A 23,351-nucleotide genomic window follows, 5' to 3' on the forward strand; every position below is an offset into this window, starting at 1 on the left:
TTTAGGGGTAGAGTGGGCATTTTAAATCATAGGTGCTTCACATGATTTTATAACATTGGGCCCTGTAGTTGAAAAATTAAATTTTTTCTACTACAATGTTGCTTTAACTCAATTTTTCCATTTTAATGAAGCTTAACAGGAGAAAATGGACAGTACGATTAGTACACCTAGCTAACACTAATTCCCTGATTTCTTAAGAAAAATGATTCAGAAACATTTTTGCCATTTTGTATTTTTTTTTGTAAGAAAAAAACAAAAAAGAAAGTAAACAGACGATGTATAAATAAGGAAGAAAGCCAATAAATAAGACAAAATAATTTATTAACATTACAAAAAAAGTCAAATGCATATATAAAACACACATTTCTGTGTATATGACGGGAATTTTCTGATAAACAAATATTATAGGAATTATTTAACGGATACTTCGTATATAGACAGTGTAATATAATATCTCCTTCAATATCATTATAATACGATATATTCATCACTGACAAATCCAGTCTTGTATACTGTCATTATATTTATAAAGGCTCGGCATGACTCATAATTAGGGAAAAAGGACAGGAGGATTTAGGATTAGTGTAGGCCAAGTTCCAAAGATTCTTAACAAGGAGAGAAGAGAATAAAAATGTTGCGCTTAGTGCTTGTGCACAATGCTGCTGGGCAGTGGCTGTTTGGTGGCTCACGTTGAAGCCTTCCATTGAACGCATACAGTTGAAATTCTTGCCAGTGTAAACAGTAGACGGAAGGCTTCACTCCAGTGGCCACAGGGCCGGGACTTCAGATCAGTGGGGGTCTGACACCACATAAATAGTAGATAAGGTGCAGAAACAGACAGCGGCCAGTAAACAATGGGACAGGGCTCCACCCCATACATTGCTGATGTCCTACAAATGCTGGAGTTGATAACAGCGAGTTGGTGGGGATGCCTGGTATCAAACTACCTCCAATGAGAAATCGATGACTTATTAATAGGTCATCAGCTTTTAAATCTTAGAAATCCCTTTAATTTTACAACCCCACCCATGATCCCGCAAAAACACCCCAACAGGATAACCACATTGAAAGATGATGACGTAGACATAGAAGCTGGAAGCTTTGGTTTGCTTATATGAAACATTAATAACACATCTGAATTAAAAATATATATTGCGTAAAACATTTTTGAATTCTTTAAAATGACCAAACTGGTGACAACCAGCAACTGTGCTTGGAAGAATTACAACTAAAAAGAGAGTACTAGTATGACGAGCGAGACAAAAGATAAATAGTGCTATATCAGTAATGAACATACCACTGATAAACCAACAAACCTTTAGGGTATGTGCACACGATGCAGATTTAGTGCAGAAAAATCTGCTGCAGTTCTGCACTAAATCTGCATCTCCTGGCAGAATCTGCAGGTGCGTTTTTTATGCGTTTTTGATGCGTTTTTTGAGCACAAATCTGCACAAAAAACGCATGAAAAACGAATGAAAAACGCATCAAAAACGCATGAAAAACGCATCAAAAACGCACCTGCAGATTTCTATTATGGAGGGGTGCAGAAACGCTGCAGAACTGCACAAAAGAAGTGACAGGCACTTCTTTGAAATCTGCAGCGTTTCTGCGCAGATTTTTCTGCACCATGTGCACAGCTTCTTTTTTTTTCACATTGATTTACATTGTACTGTGATCACAGTGCAGTTCTGCAGCGTTTCTGCTGCAGAAAAATCTGCTGCAGTTCTGCACTAAATCTGCATCGTGTGCACATACCCTTAAGGGTTTGTCCCATGTTCTTTTTTCAGGAGTGCACCCATTCCCTTACTCCCGGCTTCCTGCTTGCTGGGGGGTTGTGCGCTCCAGATGATTGACAGTTTAGACCATGTGCATGGGTTTGCTGATGGCCAGTACTGTACACTCTACGGTGAGGCAAAGTGAGGCAGGTTTTCTCTGCAGCATTGGAGGAGTCGCATAGTAAGCACTGCACTCCTTACCAAGGAGACTGACCACTTCTGATTAACAGAAGAAGTGGCTGGTAACCTAGGCAATGACCAGTAAACCATAAGTTAAAAAATCTCTGTTCTTGAGAATTTGGAGGATTTTTAATAAGAGGTGAATTGCAAAGTTGCTAGTTTTTTAAAGTAATTTTACTCTTTTAAGAATGAGACTCCATTACCTCTTGTCTATCAAGAGTGAAAACTGACATGATGCCGCCTCCTCTTTAAAAACTCTTTTAGAGAATATATAACAAGAAAATGTTTGTTCCTTTCTTATAGCGAATATCATAAGCCACAATAAATCATTATTGCCTTTAGCTTGAGCATCTACAACATTCCAAAAACACGAAGCACCCCTTCATTTTAACGAGTTTCTTTTGATACCTTGCAATTTGTCACCACAAGGATTAACTCTGTAAATAACCAATTATGTCAGTAGGGAAACCTACCAATCTGCTGATGGCCGCGCTTGTCATACAAGACACAGACTAAAACTCAAAACTGTGTTTTCTCCTGTCAATACATCCAAATCCATCAGTTGTTCACCATGTTCCTGGCCCTTATTTCGTAGAAAAAGGTGGTGTAACTGTGGGCTTATTTTCCTCACAGTATCATTTTTGGGGGATGGGGTGAGGGAGGGGGGGGGTGCCGATGTTCGAGTGTTCTGCAGGTTCATATTACCAATGGTAGATTTTAGATGGGTAGCCAGTAGTTTGAGAAGATATTGCCCAAAACAGACTATCTCCTTTTTCAAATGTTTCATGTAAGTATGTAAAGTTATAAGTGACCCTCCACCCTGCAACTAAATAGTGACTTGACGTTTGTCATGTATAAGTCACCCTACCTGGTGTCTTCCATTTGCCTCCCGCTGCCTCCTTCACTCATATTGACGTTCCTTTTTCCTGCTTCAATGAGGGCCACTGCAGCAGCATGGGGACAGTTAGTATAAGTATAAGCCAGTGGTCCCCAACTCCAGGCCTCGAGGGCCGCCAACAGTGCAGGTTTTCAGGATTTCCTTAGTATTACACAGGGTTTGGAATCATCACCTGTGCAGATGATCACATTACCACTGATGCAATACTAAAGAAATCCTAAAAACCTGCACTGTTGGCGGCCCTCGAGGCCTGGAGTTGGGGACCCCTGGTATAAGCCATGGTTTCCCCGCCTTTCCAGTGGAGGTGTCGTTTAGCGTTACCACTGTATAAGCCACTGTGATGTCCATTCTGGAAAGCAGGAGAATGGGAACGTCGATCTGAGTGAAGGGCACAGTGAGAGGCAAACAGAAGGCATCGGATAAAGTGTCTATATATGAGAAATATATTGTCACCTTTTATTCCCTGATGGAGGATTTCTTTATGTAAAATATAAAGAACCCTCAAATATATTACCCTGAGAAGTGGTTCACAAAATGTAATGTCATGAGTTCCATGTCATAGTAAATCATGACACTAGCTATGCATTTTGATATGGAACCCCCCCAAAAACACAAAGTCACAGACATATTCTAGTGATATGTAAGTCCTATCAAGTTTAAATATCTCACAGACGTCCTTCGCATGCTGGCATTGGCAATTTTTAGATCTATCCAAAAAAAATTTGTAGATGATGATAAGGTCCTTCAAAAGTTCATTCTTTGGCTGGGAAGAGTTAGATTTTTCAACCAGTAAACAATATCAGGCTTACGATTGTCCAATGCCAACCAACAGTGCTATCAGAAATGCCAAGTTTCCACAAATGAAGATTATAAGTGCTGTGGTCTCTAGCTGCATCTGCAACAGAAAATGATTTGATTACTTACATACATTCACTTTAAATGTGACAACTTAATTTCAACATCTTATCTTCAGTATGTAAAGTAGAAAGCTCTTATAGGTTTTAACAACTTTTAACATGCCTTCAGATTTTTTTTAAAGCACCATTCCGGGGTTTTCTTTTATTTTACCCCCCGAAAGTGTTATATCACTATGGTTTATTCTCTGCCTGTAGTATAATCCTTATCAGTCGTCGTCTTCTGCTGCTCTCACCGCTGCTTTGGTTATCTTCTGCTATTCGGAAATTCGCTTCTCAATGTAAGTCTATGAGAGCCATAACGAGGCCAGAACGAGGATCTCATAGACTTACGTTGAGAGTTCATCAACGTTAACTCTGCTTTCCAGTCAGTCAGGAGTTGTGGTGACGTGATGGCGAATCGGGACCTGAGCGGCACTGGGAACGGCAGAAGATGGTTAGTATGTTAAGTATTTTACTACACGCAGGAATCAGACATTAGCGATCCCTCTTCAGGGTGAAATAAATAATAGTAATAATAACAATAATATATATATATATCTAATATATAAAGCTGAATGTGTGTGTGTGTGTATGTATGTATGTATGTATGTCCGGGATTGGCATCTGCACCGTCGCAGCTACAGCCACAAAATTTTGCACAGTCACACGTCTGGACCCCGAGAGCGTCATAGGCTATGTTGTGAGGCGAAATTTTAACCCCACGCGTTCCAATTCACTAAACAATTTTGCCCCTATCTACATAATGGGGAAAAAGTGAAAGGAAAAGTGTTGGAGGTGTCGCAGCTACAGCCACAAAATTTTGCACAGTCACACGTCTGGACCCTGAGAGCGTCATAGGCTATGTTGTGAGGCGAAATTTTAACTCCGCGCGTTCCAATTCACCAAACAATTTTGCCCCTATCTAAATAATGGGGAAAAAGTGAAAGGAAAAGTGTTGGGAGGCAAATTGACAGCTGCCAGATGTGAACAAGGGGGACTTAAAGAGTGAAAGCGATGGCTCCAAAGAGTATATACCGTACAGTTGCTAAGGTGGGGCCCCGACATGGGATACTCACCACACACGGGGATATGAACACACACACAAAAGGCGCCACAAACTACCACGTGCTTGAACACATATACCACCCTCAGCACACATTTCACCACACATACACCAAACTCACCACATAAAAGTCGAAACACAAGTCGCCGCTCAAAACTCGCCACGCGCAAAACTCGCCACATGCAAAACTAGGCTCACGCAAAACTCGCCACACGTGCAAAGCTCACCTCATGGAAAACTCGCCACACGCAAAACTTGCACATGCGGAAAAATTGCCACATGCACAAAAGTTTCAACACATGCAAAAGTTGCCTCACACAAAACTTGCACATACTCAAAACGCACCACACATAAAACTCGCCACGTGCAAAACTCGCCATGGGCAAAACTTGCTGCACACAACTTGCTACACTAACCTGTCACATGCAACTCGACACACAAAAAGTTGCTACATGCATGTCGCCGTACAAAACTCATCTCACAAAAGTTGGTACATGCATGTCGCCACACGCAATTCAACACACACAACTTGACACATGAAACTCGCCCTAAAACACACACAAGTCTGGTATTATCCTTCAAAACTAAAAATCTGATTAATAAGCAGACAAACTACAAGAGCAACAAATGTACCATATAGGAAATACAGCAGCTGTCAGTCACATGACCTGTCTATTATGTGTATGTGTGAGCTAATATATACTGCCAGGGGAGAGGGCTTCCTGTTGGCTGGGGATTTATCAGGCTGCCAATTTAGCTTACAAATACTGAGGTAAAAATACTGATATACAGGAGGAGATTACACACAGGTGTATACTATATACAGGAGAGATGACACACAGGTATATACTATATACAGGAGGAGATGACACACAGGTATATACTATATACAGGAGGAGATGACACACAGGTATATACTATATACTGGAGCAGAGGACACAGGTATATACTATATACAGGAGGAGATGACACACAGGTATATACTATATACTGGAGCAGAGGACACAGGTATATACTATATACAGGAGGAGATGACACACAGGTATATACTATATACAGGAGCAGAGGACACAGGTATATACTATATACAGGAGGAGATGACTGACAGGTATATACTATATACTGGAGGAGATGACACACAGGTATATACTATATACAGGAGGAGATGACACACAGGTATATACTATATACAGGAGGAGATGACACACAGGTATATACTATATACAGGAGGAGATGACACACAGGTATATACTATATACAGGAGCAGAGGACACAGGTATATACTATATACAGGACGAGATGACTGACAGGTATATACTATATACAGGAGGAGATGACACACGCATATACTATATACAGGAGGAGATGACATACAGGTATATACTATATACAGGAGGAGATGACACACACATATATACTATATACAGGGGAGATGACACACAGGTATATACTATATACAGGAGGAGATGACATACAGGTATATACTATATACAGGAGGACATGACACACAGGTATATACTATATACAGGAGGAGATGACAACCTGCTGCAATTCATCTTTTAACTTCCATCTTTTAAATTACATCTTTTTAATTATGATTCTGAATTAGACTGAATTCTAGAATGCAGTTGGCTACTCATCACTACTACAATATTATCATCATCTGCACCATCTAATCGAGCTGTTCTCCTCTTCCCACAGGTATGCACTGACTTTACCCAGCTCTCCCTAGCTCCCGAATGTCTCTGTATACTGCATTGATTTTCCATGGTATGCACTGACTTTACCCAGCTCTCCCTGGCTCCCAAATGTCTCTGTATACTGCATTGATTTTCCATGGTATGCACTGACTTTACCCAGCTCTCCCTGGCTCCCGAATGTCTCTGTATACTGCATTGATTTTCCATGGTATGCACTGACTTTACCCAGCTCTCCCTGGCTCCCGAATGTCTCTGTATACTGCATTGATTTTCCATGGTATGCACTGACTTTACCCAGCTCTCCCTGGCTCCCGAATGTCTCTGTATATTGCATTGATTTTCCATGGTATGCACTGACTTTACCCAGCTCTCCCTGGCTCCCGAATGTCTCTGTATATTGCACTGATTTTTCTATGCTTCCCCTGGATCTGAGTGTCTTGGTGCTGCACATATAATCATTTTTAGTATGCTTTCTTACCTATCAGCTTGTTTTCCATGACCTGTCTTCATGTATCTCTGGGTTATCCTGGCATCTCTTTGAGTGGTCAGTCCAACCCCCTCCCTCTCTTTATGACCTCTGCTTAAGTCTCTACATCTGGTCTCCCATACCCAGCCACCCCCTCATTCACACCTGATTGCCCTTAACTGGGGATATATTCACATGCAGGAGTCTGCTACAGACTCAGTCTGTTGCAATTCATCTTTTAACTTCCATCTTTTAAATTACATCTTTTTAATTATGATTCTGAATTAGACTGAATTTTTAATTATGATTCTGAATTAGACTGAATTTTTAATTATGATTCTGAATTAGACTGAATTGGACTGGAATTGACTGGAAGGTAACAGAACACCGACCACTACAATGTTTAGGTTTCTTTTCTCTTTCACCCCCATACTACTTTCCTTCTTACAATCTCCTGCAATCCCTCCACCTAGTAAGGAAATAGTCATTTCTCCCTCCATCCTCCCCAGCCATCTCACCTTCTCCTCAGAACTGTTCCTCCACATACAATCCTTTTTCACCAGACACACACGGCCGCATCATGTCCTATCCTGCTCCCACCTTCTAATGCTCTGCCTGCTACTCCTCATTGCTGGTGACATATCCCCAAATCCCGGCCCTCCCCAACACATCCCCACGCTCATTTCTAACCTTCTGCCACGATCCTCCGCATGTTTTCCCAACCACGACAACCTCATACCCATTCATCCAGCCCCCACTCCCCCGCTCCCCCTACTTGGAGCACTATGGAACGCACGCTCCATCTGCAACAAACTGCCATTTATCCATGACCTCTTTATCACCAACAAACTCTCCTTCCTCGGCCTCACCGAAACCTGGCTCACCCCCTCTGACTCGGCCTCTCCAGCTGCGCTCTCCTATGGCGGATTCCACCTCTCTCACACCCCTCTCCCCAGCAACAAACGCGGTGGAGGAGTTGGCCTGCTCCTGTCCGACACCTGCTCCTTCACTCCAATACCGCTACCACCCTCCACTTCTCTTCCCTCGTTTGAGGTGCACTCTGTCCGCATCTATTCCCCCTCCAACCTCCAGCTGGCTGTCATCTACCGCCCCCCAGAACTAGTCATCTCCACCTATCTCGACCACCTCACCACCTGGCTACTTCAATTCCTCTCTGTTGACATCCCCACTATCATCATGGGTGATTTCAATGTCCCCACTGACACTTTCACCTCAGCTGCCTCTAAACTTTTATCACTGACTGCCTCCTTCGGCCTCACTCAATGGTCCTCTGAGGCCACTCACAAAGATGGCCACACGCTGGACCTCATCTTCACCCGCCTCTGCTCCCTTACTAATCTCACTAACACACCCCTCCCCCCCTGTCTGACCACAACCTACTGACATTCTCGTCCCTCTCCTCTCCTAGTGTGCAACCCCCACTCCACAAACTCACTCACCCTCGCAGAAATCTCAAACATCTCAACTTACAATCACTCTCTGAGTCCCTTCTCCCTCTCACAGACATAGCTTCCCTTCATGACACAGATGCTGCTGCCACTTTTTATAACACCACAATAACAGCAACACTCGATTCGGCCGCCCCACTCATGCATAGTAAAACTCATACAATTAACAGGCAGCCCTGGCTGACCAGCCTGACCAAAGAATTGAGACGGGCTTCCAGGATTGCTGAGCGGAGATGGAAGCGATCCCACTCTGCCGACCACTTCACTGCATACAAGCAGTCCATCGCCAGCTTCAAGTCTGCGCTCACTGCCGCAAAACAAACTTACTTCTCACCTCTCATATCATATCCTCCCTGTCTCACAACCCTAAACAGCTTTTCAACACTTTCAATTCTCTACTCCGTCCCCCCGCACCTCCTCCCTCCCCCCTCATTTCTGCTGATGACTTCGCCTCTTTCTTTAAACAGAAGATCGATACGATCAGAGAAAGGTTTGGCCCACAGCGCCCACTACCCCTCTTAGCTCCTCAACCCTGCTCCACAAAAACCAGCTTCTCCACCATGACAGAAGATCAGCTCTCCACCCTCCTGTCAAGATCACACCTCACCACCTGCACACTTGACCCGCTCCCATCCCACATCATCCCTAACCTTTCCACGGTCTTAATCCCAACCCTAACGCACCTCTTCAACCTCTCACTCACAACAGGTGTCTTTCCCTCATCCTTCAAGCATGCCAAGATCACACCCATCCTCAAAAAGCCCTCCCTCGACCCATCCTCTGTGTCTAGCTATTGCCCAATATCTCTTCTCCCTTATGCCTCCAAATTGCTGGAGCAACACGTCCATCTTGAACTGTCCTCCCACTTCTCCTCCTGCTCCCTCTTTGACCGGTTACAATCAGGCTTCCGTTCCCATCACTCAACTGAAACTGCCCTAACTAAAGTCACCAAAGACCTACTAACTGCCAGGAGCAAGCGACACTACTCTGTCCTCCTTCTCCTGGACCTGTCTTCTGCCTTTGACACTGTAGACCACTCCCTTTTGCTACAAATCCTCTCATCTCTTGGCATCACAGACTTGGCCCTTTCCTGGATCTCGTCATATCTGACAGACCGAACATTCAGTGTCTCCCTCCCCCACACCAACTCATCACTTCGCCCCTTGTCAGTCGGTGTTCCTCAAGGCTCTGTTCTAGGACCCCTACTCTTCTCCATCTACACTTTCGGCCTGGGACAGCTCATAGAATCCCACGGTTTGCAGTACCATCTCTACGCTGATGACACGCAGATCTACCTCTCCGGACCTGACCTCTCCTCCTTGCTTACCAAAATCCCGCACTGTCTGTCTGCCATTTCAGCCTTCTTTTCTGCTCGCTTTCTACAACTGAACATGGACAAAACAGAATTCATCATCTTTCCCGCATCTCACTCTACCCCTCCACCAGACCTATCCATCAATGTCAATGGCTGCTCACTATCCCCAGTCCCACACGCTCGGTGCCTCGGGGTGATCCTCGACTCTGCCCTCTCTTTCAAGCCACCTATCCAAGCCCTTGCCTCCTCCTGTCGTCTCAAACTCAAAAATATTTCCCGGATCCGTGCTTTCCTTGACCGCAACACTGCAAAAACGCTAGTGCATGCCCTTATCATCTCCCGCCTCGACTACTGCAACCTCCTACTCTCTGGACTCCCCTCTAGCACTCTGGCACCACTCCAATCCATCCTACACTCTGCTGCCTGACTAATCCACCTGTCCCCCCGCTATTCCCCAGCCTCTCCCCTGTGTCAAGCCCTTCACTGGCTTCCTATCGCCCAGAGACTCCAGTTCAAAACCCTCACACTGACATACAAAGCCATCCACAACCTGTCTCCTCCATACATCTGTGATATGGTCTCCCGGTACCTACCTACACGCAACCTCCGATCCTCCCAAGACCTCCTTCTCTACTCCCCTCTCATCTCTTCTTCCCATAACCGCATCCAAGACTTCTGCCGTGCTTCCCCCATACTCTGGAACTCTCTACCCCAACACATCAGACTCGCGCCTACCATAGAAACCTTCAAAAAGAACCTGAAGACTCATCTCTTCCGACAAGCCTATAGCCTGCAGTGATCCTCAACCTACTGAACAGCCGCACAGCCAGCTCTTCCCTCTCCTAGTGTATCCTCACCCAGTTCTTCCCAGTATGGCTCCCACCGTCTGCAGCAAATACATGCGGCAGCTCTCGCAGGAGCTTCAGTCTGGAGGCCTCTTCCCTCCCAAACTACAGACAGGAAAAACAAACTGGCTGGACACTTAACATCCTAGCCACACCCTTGAGGTCGAGATATGGTGATTCCGCCAATTTCATACCTACTCACCTACAAACCTGCCTATAACATGGATGATTACCTCCTTCATCACCTAACATGAGTAAGAGAAAGTTCTGGGCTTCTAGATCTCGGAACAAAGCAATCTTCGTGGCACATATGTCCCCTCATATACCGTGCTAGTGACCCTGTCACAATATATATGTATATACAGTATATACTGTATATATATATATATTTATTTAATTTTTTTTCAACATTCAAAATTGAAAAAAAATATTTCAAGGATATTTTCTGCTGAACCAATGTTAGTAAATCATGTTTTACTATATAACTCTTGTTTTAGGAATGCAAAAAGATCACATCGGCCATCCTAGATTAGGGCCTATTTCACATGTCAGTGTCTCCGGTACGTGTACTGACAGTTTTCTCACGTACCGGAGACACTGACACACATAGACCCATTCAAATGAATGGGTCTATGCACATGACTCCATGTTTTCACGGACCGTGTGTCCGTGTTGAAAACACGGAGACATGTCCGCTTTTCTCCGGCAGCACGATCCGCAAAGCGTCCTGCACACGTGCACAAGGATAACAGTGTGCACTCTCCTCCGTGTGCACGTACCACGGTAGGAGAGACAGCGCTACAGTAAGCGCTGTCCCCCTTGCGTGTGGTGCTGAAGCTGGCATTCATCTCTTCTCCCCTGGAGGAGAGAAGAGATGAAAAATCAAAGTTTTTTTGTTTAAAATAAAGTTTGGGGGTCCCACACCCACCTCCAATCCCCCGTGCGCCCGCCCGCTTGCCGAGAAATACTCACCCAGCTCCCGCGATGTCTCCTCTCAGCGCCGGCAGCTTGTCTTGTGTGAACGGTCACATGGTACCGCTCATTACAGTGATGAATATGCACATATTCATCACTGTAATGAGCGGTACCACGTGACCGCTCACACAAGACAGGCTGCCGGCGCTGAGAGCAGACATCGCGGGAGCTGGGTGAGTATTTCTCGGCAAGCGGGCGGGCGCACGGGGGGTGGGAGGCGGGAGGTGACCACCAAACTTTATTTTTAACAAAAAAAAAAACTAGATTTTTCATTCCTTCTCTCCAGTGAACGCTGCTGGGGAGAAGGGATGAATGCCGGCTTCAGCACCAAAAGCAGGGGACAGCGCTTAACTGTAGCGCTGTCTCCTGCACGGTCCGTGTGGTCCTCAGTCGGCACACGGGCGGCACACGGCTGCCGCACGTGTGCCACACTGATGTGCCACGTGAGCACACGGACACAAATAGCTCCGGTACCAATTTCTCCGGTACCGGAATTATCTGGACGTGTGAAACCGGCCTAAGGGAGCGCAATAACTGTCCTGGCAACCGAGGCGTGTAACTTCCCCCAGTCTTAAAATGTTGATTTTATAGTAGCAGTACTTTAAGAGAGAGCTGCCAATCAGAGGTGTGAGCGGGGTTATACAGAGCTCAACATTTAGAGAACTGGTAGATCTGCAGCAGATAAACAGTAATTTTATCAAAACTGCACCAAGCAGCCGAGTAAGTGACACATTGCTGGAATTAAGGGATTTGCCTCTACATCATGATGCTCTCAGATGGGGTAGTGAAAACCTGGTGACAGATTCTTTTTAAAAGTAATATGAGTGGTACTATGCAGCATATAACAAAGGGTTTTTTTTAATTGCAAACTTGAGAAATGTAAATCATGCAAATGTAATATTAGTTCTGACAAAGTCCATGGAAAGTGCACCCTAAAATAGTTTTAATAACAAATATGTCATCTGGCCAAAAAATCAAGCCCTCATACACTGGAAGAATAAAAATGTTATGACTAAGGATAAGTAAAAGGCAAAAGAAAAAGGATAAGTAATGGCAATACAAAAACCATTACATCATGAAGGAAAAAACTGGTTGCTACAGTAGGCATGGATGGAGAACGCTGACTTAGTTTATTTATGAGGCTTCCTGTGAATAAAATAAAAAGTATTGCAACAACCCAGGTAGTAGAATGGATATAATTTATACCAAAATATTACATAACTTACCATTTTGTCTGGATTATCATATGTCCCTGTGGGTAAAGAAGAAAAAACAGAAACCATGAGTGCTGTTTGTAGCCTCACCTCTGCAAGCCATGACTATCACATACAAGATTATATTTTAATAGCAAAATTAACGTCTTTTTATTTGTGCTTTCATAAATGTTGCAAAATAATCAAGAAATCAGGAAAATAATAAGATACAAGATGAAACAGACCGATTGATACAGTAATCCGACCAGTATGGATACATCTCTTTCTAGTAATTGGAATTTCATGGTGAATAATGGATCTAGAACGTTTCCTTTTCTGGAGGCCAAATGGACAATGGCCCAACCTATGGCTTCTGGAAAGGGTTAACCTTTTTGCCACCAATCTCTTCAATCGAACAACTACTTTAAGAATAAAGGCTTTTAACAATGTGTTTACATACAATTGGGACATTTAGTAGGCTAAAGTATCCCACATTCTGGTCCCAAGAGCCAAAAAATGTTTTTCTTAACTTGCACCCCATTTATTATTTGTTTTAGACACTTTATGTGTCTGACAAGGGAGACTTGGTATCGCTAGAAAGAGAACGCAGACTAGTGAAAAGGGGGCATGGTCTATATATGACACTGTGTGCCAAAAGATGCGCTAAAATGTTGGCACAAATTTATGGTACATGGCAAGTAAATAATCATATTAAAAAGAAATTTTTTATTGAGAAGCAAATTGTGTTCACAACAAAGTTATAAGTGGATGGAGTCAGGTCAGCACACTGGAGGTCCTCTAAGTGAAATCTCGGACACTTTGCGAGGATATGGTCTGGCAAGAGCCACCAAGAAGTTTGCAAGGAGGGAAGGGAAAACATCCAGGGTAGTAAAACAATCCAAAATATTGCCAAAAATGTTCAGAAATTGTCAAATATGAATAAGGCATTTTGCCGAAACATGTCTCCATTTTTTTCATTTGTGATTCCTTCGGTGTCTAACTTCTTTGTTCTTGGACCTCTATGGAGATTTTATACAATGGAATAAATGTTAAGTTTTATTTGAAAACATTTTTGAACAATATTTGGGATTGTTTTTAATACGCTGGATTTTTTCCATTCCTTGCTTGTGTGTTCATAACAGACACATAAATTGGGACAGGTGAGCTGAAAATGATTCACCAGTGTAAAAAAGTTCAATACCTACAATACACACATGAGAAACCATTAAAGGGAATTTGTCAGGTCCCCAGTGCCCAAAGAACCAACAAGAGTCATCACTATCGCTAGGTGGGGCATTAGTATCCCCAGACTAGTCCTCCCACTTAGATGTTATCATACCACTGTGGGCGTGATAATATGACTTACAAGTGCCGATGTCATCGCTAGCGCAAGGTATAGTGCTAGTGATGACGCCAGCACTTGTAAGTCATATTATCATGCCCACATGGGCATGAAAACATGCTATGTGGGCCGAGAAGGTCTGCGGACACAAACGCCCCATCAACTAGTCAAATGCCTTATTTACATATCATAAACGGACTTTAGAAAAGAAAAAGAAAAAAAACCCTTAAACCATAATCAGGTTCCTCGCATCATGTTCTCATACACTTTATGCAGTTAATAGCCCTCTGTGTCTGTACTGCTACATACTTAGGCTGATAACTGGTTCATGCAGCTTTATATGAACACCCAAGCCTTACACTATGGCTGGTCCGAAAAACTAAAGCAATTGTTACCATCCACCTCTCGTGTCTCCCCTTTTCCTCATAGATTGTAAGCTTGCGAGCAGGGCCCTCATTCCTCTTGGTATCTACCGTATTTTGAACTGTATTTCTGTTATGCTGTAATGTCTATTGTCTGTACAAGTCCCCTCTATAATTTGTAAAGCGCTGCGGAATATGTTGGCGCTATATAAATAAAATTATTATTATTATAAGATCTCTTTATGTATGTAATGGGATAAAGGGACTATTAGGCAGTGTGCCTACATATACAGACGTTTCAAAAACCTGACCGGCACATCCAAACATAGACTAAGTGTGAACAGGTGCTGAACCTAGAGTCGCCAACTCGTATATAGTTAAGTAAATAAGGCAGCACACTGCAGCGCTAAAACATGTAAACTTGAAATACAAAATTTGAACTGCATTACTGCACTAGAAATATGATAAATGAGAGAGTTTAGCGCATAAAAATGGCCAATTTTCTGACAATCCTCCGCCACGTCTCCACCCCAAATAAGCCCAGCTTATAATACACCTTAAGACTTTTGTAATGCCTTAAAGTGCCCCCCCTATATCCGCTAGGGGTCGCTCTGCAATATGCCCTCCTACTGACCCTCTTTCCTTGAACGGGATAAGCACCACGGAGGCCCTTTCCTACTCAACTCGCCCTCATGCCTAAAGCACGCAGAGCTAGCTCAAAACAACCCAGCAACAGATTTGCCGCTTTAACAGATCTGGACGGCGATATGTCTTCTGGCCCCTTCTCCCAGTCAGAATCCTCTAACTCGTCTATACCTGACGGTGCGGACTCTGAAATGATTCCAGCTTTAACAACCAAGACCCCTAATACCTCAACCTCAGATCAATCTGCCTTACTATCACAGTTTCAATCAATTTTACACTCAGAATTACTCAAAATGTCAGAAAAATTGACCAAGGATTTAACCAAGGAGATCAGAGAACTCGGTTCCCGTACCTCTGACCTGGAGGACAAAATGGACGCTACCCACACAACCCTTGCTACTCACGAGAAAGACATCGAGATGCTACACGACGAAATTCACACCCTTAACAACAGACTGGAGGATTTCGAAAATCGAGCCCGCAGGTGCAACATCAGAATCAGGGGCATACCCGAAACAATCACCGATCTCCAGTCCACGGCGACGGCTCTCTTTCAAGAACTAATACCAGGAATCCCTATAGAGCGCCTAGAAATGGACCGAATTCATAGAGCCCTGAGCAAACGCAAACCGGAAGGTCCACCAAGGGATATCATCCTTAAATTACATCATTACAAAACCAAGGAACAGCTCTTACAGGCAGCAAGAAATTCGTCACCGCTGGTATTCCAAGGCCACTCATATGAACTGTTCTCCGACTTGGCCCCTACTACCATTGCCAAAAGACGTGCTATGAAACCATACCTGGAGGTCCTACGCTCCAACAACATCAAGTACCGCTGGGGCTTCCCATTTAAACTGATCTTCTCTCATCTCGATATGGTCCATACAGTTCTCTCCCCTGAAGGAGCGAGCCGTTGCTTGTCTAAACTACAACTCATGGACCTCCCATCATCCCCCCCACCTTCTTCCTCGAGGCCCCAACCTGCGACCCTCCGTCCCAGACCACGTGATCCTCCAGCTCCCCCATGACGTGCTGGATATCCACTAACTTTAGTTCGTGCCTATACTACTCCATAGGCTTCTCTTCAGGACAACCTCATAGCGTAGTCCCGGATACAACACGCTAGCCTATACTTTATAATGTTCAATGGAACAAATAGTTCATATGTGTTCTTTTTCAGTTTATTGTTACAGGCGTTCTTGGAGCGTACAGCTCCACTACCTACCCTACAGAAGCCGTTACAGCTTTCGCTTCAACCGAACTTCCAGACTGACAACGCCATTTGACTTGCTCTTCACTTCAGACAAGTGACTATGTTTATTACACGAGTTTTCATAGTGTTTTTTTTTTTTTTTTTTCTCTTTTCTCCTCTTTATAGCGTGTTAAGTTGTAGAATTCTGTCAGGCCTTTTAAATGGGCAGCCAGGTTTCAAATATTTCACTAGACCATATTAAGGCGTTAATTAACTATGTTTAATATAATGGTTATTTTCAGGTCTCGCACTACGCCCTCTATCCCTAATTCCCCCGGCACTATGAAAAGCCCACTCCTAGCCTGTGAAATTGAATTTCCAGTTTAACTTAACCCACTATCTCGTTCTCACTCCCGTTCTTCACGACATTTAAATATGTTTCATTGTGCCCCCTAGCGGACCCTCATGACCCCACAGTGTCCTTGTACACTGATGCTTCGCACTATGTGCTTAGCCAACACCAGTCCCACCCCCCCCTTCCCAACGAGTTCTTCCTACCCTTTCCTAATCATAGTTATTGTTCAACCTGCCCTCCCTTCCATCCCTACTACTCGCCCGAGTACACTCTACCAATTTGGTCCACCTAACAATAATTTCTCTAACTCCGCCAACAACCCAAAACTTACTGCCAACATAAGCAAATTCAACAACCATCTATCATGCCATTAACGATCCTATCACACAATGTGAGGGGCCTAAATTCCCCTCACAAACGCACTAAGGCCTTTCGTTATTATAGATCCCAACAGGCAGATGTGGTTTGCCTCCAAGAGACGCACTTCTCAACCAGCTCCTACCCCAAATTTATGTCCACTTCGTATCCACTTTTCTACATGGCGAACGCCCAAAATAAAACCAAAGGAGTCGCGGTCTGTTTTAAAAAATCTGTCCCCTTCGTTTTTAAGTCGTCAGTGGCTGATAAGGAAGGACGCTATATCATGGTGACAGGTTCGATATCAGATGAACTGGTCACTTTAGTCTCCTATTATGCTCCCAACTCCCACCAAGCTGCCTTCTTTTCCCAGTTATTGGAATTAGTCTCCGAACATGCCCAAGGCACCACAATACTATGTGGAGACTCCAATTGCATACTGAAAGCTAGCCTCGATAAATCCTCAAGTCCCCATTCCTCTAATCCCCCGCAGCCTTACCCTTCTGCGGATTCAACTGCTCTTAATAAGATTCTCGCCCAACACCACTGGGTGGACTTATGGAGGGAGATCCACCCCTCCAATAGAGACTACACGTACTTCTCCGCACGCCACTTAGTGCACACTAGAATCGACCACATATTCGCTAACCCATCCTTCCTCCCAAACATCTCTAATATATCCATTCTTTCTACACCCTGGTCGGATCACTCCCCAAATCTCCTCACATGCTCGACGCTCCACCCACGGCCCCGTTCATTCAACTGGACTCTGAATGACTCACTGCTCTCTTATCCCGATATTTCTCAAAGGCTGAAAAATCACATTGATGATTATTTCTCCTTGAATCAACATTCAGCTACATCGCCAATCTCCCTTTGGGAAGCACATAAAGCAGTGCTTAGAGGTCTCTGCATTCAAGAGGCCTCCCGCAAGAAAAAAGACAGGAACGCGAGGATAGCTGAACTGGAGGGCAGGGTGTCAGCCTTAGAGTCTCAGATGAAAAGCACTCCTTCACCAACTACGTATCGCGACCTTCTCCATGCTCGCACTGAATTAGATCTTAGTCTCACTGAGATCGCAGACCGGGCCATACGATGGTCACAGCAACGCTTCTACGCTCTCAATAATAAAAATAACTCTAATTTAGCTCGACGCTTAAAATGCCTACCCTTACCCAGGCCCCCTATTCGAATACGCACACCTGCTGGTATCACATCTAATCCACAACAAATTTCCCACTTTTTCCAACAAAAACTTAGGCAGCTGTACAAGGCCCCAATTACCTCGAATTCAGAAACGATAGAGACATTTTTAGACTCTATTCCCCTTCCAGCTCTTAGCTCCGATTTGATTGAACTCCTCAACCAAGCCGTAACGCCAAGTGAAATCGAACTAGCCATTCAACACTTGAAAACCAATAAAAAACCAGGCCCCGATGGTTTTACGGCCCTCTACTACAAGAAATATGCTCCAATTCTGATCCCCCACCTCACTAATTACTTTAACTCTTTGAGAGAAGGCAATAAGCCAGGTGCAGCCTCTCTAATTGCTGCAATATCTATGATACCTAAACCCAACACAGACCACCTACTCTGGTCTAATTATAGACCAATATCCCTTATCAACATAGATCTCAAAATTTTAGCCAAAATATTATCCCAAAGACTGAACTCTGGCCTGGGTACCCTAATCCACAAAGATCAAGTGGGTTTTGTCCCTCGGAGACAAGCTTCAGACAATATACGGAGGGTCTCCCATCTGTTGCACCTCTGCAAACACCGTGACATACCAAGTATGCTACTGTCATTAGACTTCAAGAAAGCCTTTGACTCTATCTCATGGCCATATTTGTTTGCGGTGCTGCGGAGATGGAAGTTTCCTGACCACTTTCTCTCTTGGATTTACGCTCTCTATAGCTCCCCTTCGGCCTACGTACGTTATAATGGCTTTTCCTCCACGTATTTCCCTATTAGTATGGGAACCAGGCAGGGATGTCCCCTTTCACCCCTGTTGTTTCTTTTGGCGCTTGAACCTTTAGCTATTCATATGCACCTTAATTCTGAAGTTCAGGGAGTGGAAGTGGCGTCAGTTTCTCATAAACTTCTTTTATTTGCTGACGACATGCTTTTGCTTTTGTCGTCCCCTAAGACATCCTTGCCGGCCCTCTTACATACCCTAGAAAGCTTCGAAACTATATCCGGCCTCCACTTAAACACCAGCAAATCCTACGCTATGAACATATCCCTTTCGCGACCTACTGTATCACTACTTCAGCACAACTTTCCGTTCCAATGGGCCACTGACCATTTGGACTATTTGGGGATTAAACTAACAGCTAACCTAGACTCCCTTTATGCGGCTAATTATCCTCCTATGCTCCGGAAACTTCGCCTTCTGCTCCAATCATGGGAGAAACTACATCTCTCTTGGTTGGGCCGAGTACGTGCGCTAAAAATGACAATCCTCCCTAAATTGCTCTATCTATTTCGCGTTCTGCCTATACCTATCCCCTCACACTTCCTTAAAATGTCCCAAAGATCTATAGACACCTTCGTATGGAGAGGAGGCATCCCGAGAGTTAACAAGGCTACTTTATACCGCCATCGCCTAAAGGGGGGTTTGGGAGTCCCCAACCTCTTGAAATATTACCGCGCAGCTCAATTAGGCCAACTGACTTTATACCATGCTTATAACGAACCCCCATTATGGCTATCCCTGGAAGCATTCGAAATGCAACCCAGTACTCTAGACACAGTACTATGGATCCTCCCAACTCAACGCAAACATATCTCGAACCCCATTATAAAGCATTCTCTTACAATCTGGGAGACTTTAAAATATTCCTCACAACTGATCTCACCCTTTTTACCCCTCGCTCCCATTTGGGGTAATACCCTATTCCCCCCAGGCGTGGGATCTATCAAAAGTTTTTATAGATGGGTCGAAGCCGGCATAACCAGGGTTCACCAGCTGTTCAATATTGATGGGATAATCCCATTCGCGGCTCTACAGGAAAAGTACCACTTCCCCTCCGGAGAAATCTTTCGATACTTACAATTAAAAAACTTTGCCAACTCCTTATTAAAAAATTCTACCCCTCCTTACTCCATGACCCCTTTTGAACAAAAAGTGTCGTCAAAACCCACATGCCTCGGGGATTATTTCTCTCCTCTACTCATACATTAATGCCCCTTCCCATAGGCATTGTTTGAAATAAACCGTTCGTTGGGAGTCGGACATCGGATCTACCCTGACAGACTCGGAATGGTCCCAAATTTGGTCCTCATTTACTGGAGGAATGTTAAACACACTCATGTTAGAAACCAACTACAAAGTGTTAACCCGATGGTATCTGACCCCCGCTAGAGTAGCTAAAGCTGTGGCTAACCACTCCCCAAATTGCTTCAGAGGTTGCAATTCAACAGGAGACATGTTCCATATATGGTGGCTTTGCCCGATTGTCAGAAGGTTCTGGATTAGGATATACCATTTGGTTTTTTCCATAGCGAACATTAACCTTAAAAAAAACCCATGGGAGGCACTACTTAACAAGCGCATCCCCAACATCCCTAATCATACCCGATCCCTTATCTCATTTATATTTTTAGCAGCGAAACAAATCATTGCTTTGGCATGGAAAAAACCAAACTTAGACTTTTCCGCGGTCAAAACACGCCTCACCTGGTACATGATCAACGAGAAATTGTCGGCTATACTAATGGACAAAGTTGGAAAATTCGAGAAAATATGGCTCCCCTGGGCGGAATACACCAACCATACCCCTTTTGCCACACCGGTACTATACCCAACTAACTACATTCAGTCGGATTCAGAATAACCTACCAAACCCTTTAGACGTTATACACCTCTTTACTCGGGCTCCCCTCCCCCACTCCCCCTTTCTCTTACTTTGGTTAGGTTGTATGATTGCATGTCAGTTAACCACATGCACTATTGTTCAGATTGTATGTAAAGACTTATCCTGATTTTTTTTTTGATTATCTTGATTATCGCGTAAATGTAAACCGAAAACTTTCAATAAAAATTTATTGTTTAAAAAAATGGCCAATTTTATGTGTACGTGGTAGCCCCTTTACGGCATCTCTCTTATACCAGGTCCTAAACTTGCCTTACCTCGCTGAGAATAAACGTCTCCATCTGAATGGGTACATGTGAAACCTCTTCCTAGACTAAAATTCTCTCTCTCTGTGGAGGGGTATTGGACCTGCTGTAATTAAAACACCTGTAGGCTAGGAGGCGGAGTGCACGATCAGAAGGCTAAAGAATACATTTCAAAAACCTGACCGGCACATCCAAACATAGACTAAGTGTGAACAGGTGCTGAACCTAGAGTCGCCAACTCGTATATAGTTAAGTAAATAAGGCAGCACACTGCAGCGCTAAAACATGTAAACTTGAAATACGAAATTTGAACTGCATTACTGCACTAGAAATATGATAAATGAGAGCGTTTAGCGCATAAAAATGGCCAATTTTATGTGTACCTGGTAGCCCCTTTACGGCATCTCTCTTATACCAGGTCCTAAACTTGCCTTACCTCGCTGAGAATAAACGTCTCCATCTGAATGGGTACATGTGAAACCTCTTCCTAGACTAAAATTCTCTCTCTCTGTTGAGGGGTATTGGACCTGCTGTAATTAAAACACCTGTAGGCTAGGAGGCGGAGTGCACGATCAGAAGGCTAAAGAATACATTTCAAAAACCTGACCGGCACATCCAAACATAGACTAAGTGTGAACAGGTGCTGAACCTAGAGTCGCCAACTCGTATATAGTTAAGTAAATAAGGCAGCACACTGCAGCGCTAAAACATGTAAACTTGAAATACGAAATTTGAACTGCATTACTGCACTAGAAATATGATAAATGAGAGCGTTTAGCGCATAAAAATGGCCAATTTTATGTGTACCTGGTAGCCCCTTTACGGCATCTCTCTTATACCAGGTCCTAAACTTGCCTTACCTCGCTGAGAATAAACGTCTCCATCTGAATGGGTACATGTGAAACCTCTTCCTAGACTAAAATTCTCTCTCTCTGTGGAGGGGTATTGGACCTGCTGTAATTAAAACACCTGTAGGCTAGGAGGCGGAGTGCACGATCAGAAGGCTAAAGAATACATTTCAAAAACCTGACCGGCACATCCAAACATAGACTAAGTGTGAACAGGTGCTGAACCTAGAGTCGCCAACTCGTATATAGTTAAGTAAATAAGGCAGCACACTGCAGCGCTAAAACATGTAAACTTATTTACTTAACTATATACGAGTTGGCGACTCTAGGTTCAGCACCTGTTCACACTTAGTCTATGTTTGGATGTGCCGGTCAGGTTTTTGAAATGTATTCTTTAGCCTTCTGATCGTGCACTCCGCCTCCTAGCCTACAGGTGTTTTAATTACAGCAGGTCCAATACCCCTCCACAGAGAGAGAGAATTTTAGTCTAGGAAGAGGTTTCACATGTACCCATTCAGATGGAGACGTTTATTCTCAGCGAGGTAAGGCAAGTTTAGGACCTGGTATAAGAGAGATGCCGTAAAGGGGCTACCAGGTACACATAAAATTGGCCATTTTTATGCGCTAAACGCTCTCATTTATCATATTTCTAGTGCAGTAATGCAGTTCAAATTTCGTATTTCAAGTTTACATGTTTTAGCGCTGCAGTGTGCTGCCTTATTTACTTAATTATACATATACAGACGTAACTGCTGATGGTTCTGGGGGCAGAGGGGGACCTGACAGATTCCCTTTAAATAATATGCTAGTGAGCAGTAATGATATTAATATGCAAATAAATAATATGTAAGGTTTAATAATTAATTTAGATGAAAACCCCAGAAAAGCAGATCAGGAAGATGTAGATGAGGCAGTTGCAAAACACGTGTCAGGTGTTCTTGGTGGGCAACCCTTTACTTTATGCTGTTGTCTTTCACAACTTTTTTGTCCAGTAATTCATATAATTATCTATTTTTTATCTGGCTTTTTGAGGTATCCTTCTGAGGTGATTATTGCACTTTGCAAATTACTATTTATTGGTTCCTCAAATATATATATATATTGTCGATGTTGAACTTTTTACACCTATTTGCTTTTTTACACTTATCATTTTTTACTCATTCATACCATTTTATGTGCTTGTTTTGTACAAGGACTTATTTATGTTTTTTAATCTGCTTCTTGATAAATGTGCTTTTTTAATATGAATGTATACTTGCCCTATTGGATTGCATTGATACTATTATGCATTCAGTCCCATCTATTTAACTAGCATGTCACAATTTAGCTTTTGTCACATCTGTCTG

The 23,351-nt window shown here is 43.6% G+C and overlaps 1 protein-coding gene across 1 annotated transcript in view; it reads right to left on the bottom strand.

The window, feature by feature from the left end:
- Positions 1 to 304: 304 nt before the first annotated feature.
- LOC138647990 (putative ferric-chelate reductase 1) overlaps positions 305 to 23,351 on the bottom strand; it is a 77,983-nt gene continuing 54,936 nt past the window's right edge. The window contains exons 15-16 of the mRNA XM_069737424.1: positions 12,812 to 12,837; positions 305 to 3,751 (exon numbers count right to left, since the gene is read on the bottom strand). Coding sequence (XP_069593525.1) covers positions 3,662 to 3,751; positions 12,812 to 12,837 — 116 coding nt within the window. The 3' untranslated portion in view covers positions 305 to 3,661. The remainder of the gene's footprint in view (positions 3,752 to 12,811; positions 12,838 to 23,351) is intronic.

This window comes from Ranitomeya imitator, chromosome 8 (assembly GCF_032444005.1).
Source record: "Ranitomeya imitator isolate aRanImi1 chromosome 8, aRanImi1.pri, whole genome shotgun sequence".
NCBI classification, from domain to species: domain Eukaryota; kingdom Metazoa; phylum Chordata; class Amphibia; order Anura; family Dendrobatidae; genus Ranitomeya; species Ranitomeya imitator.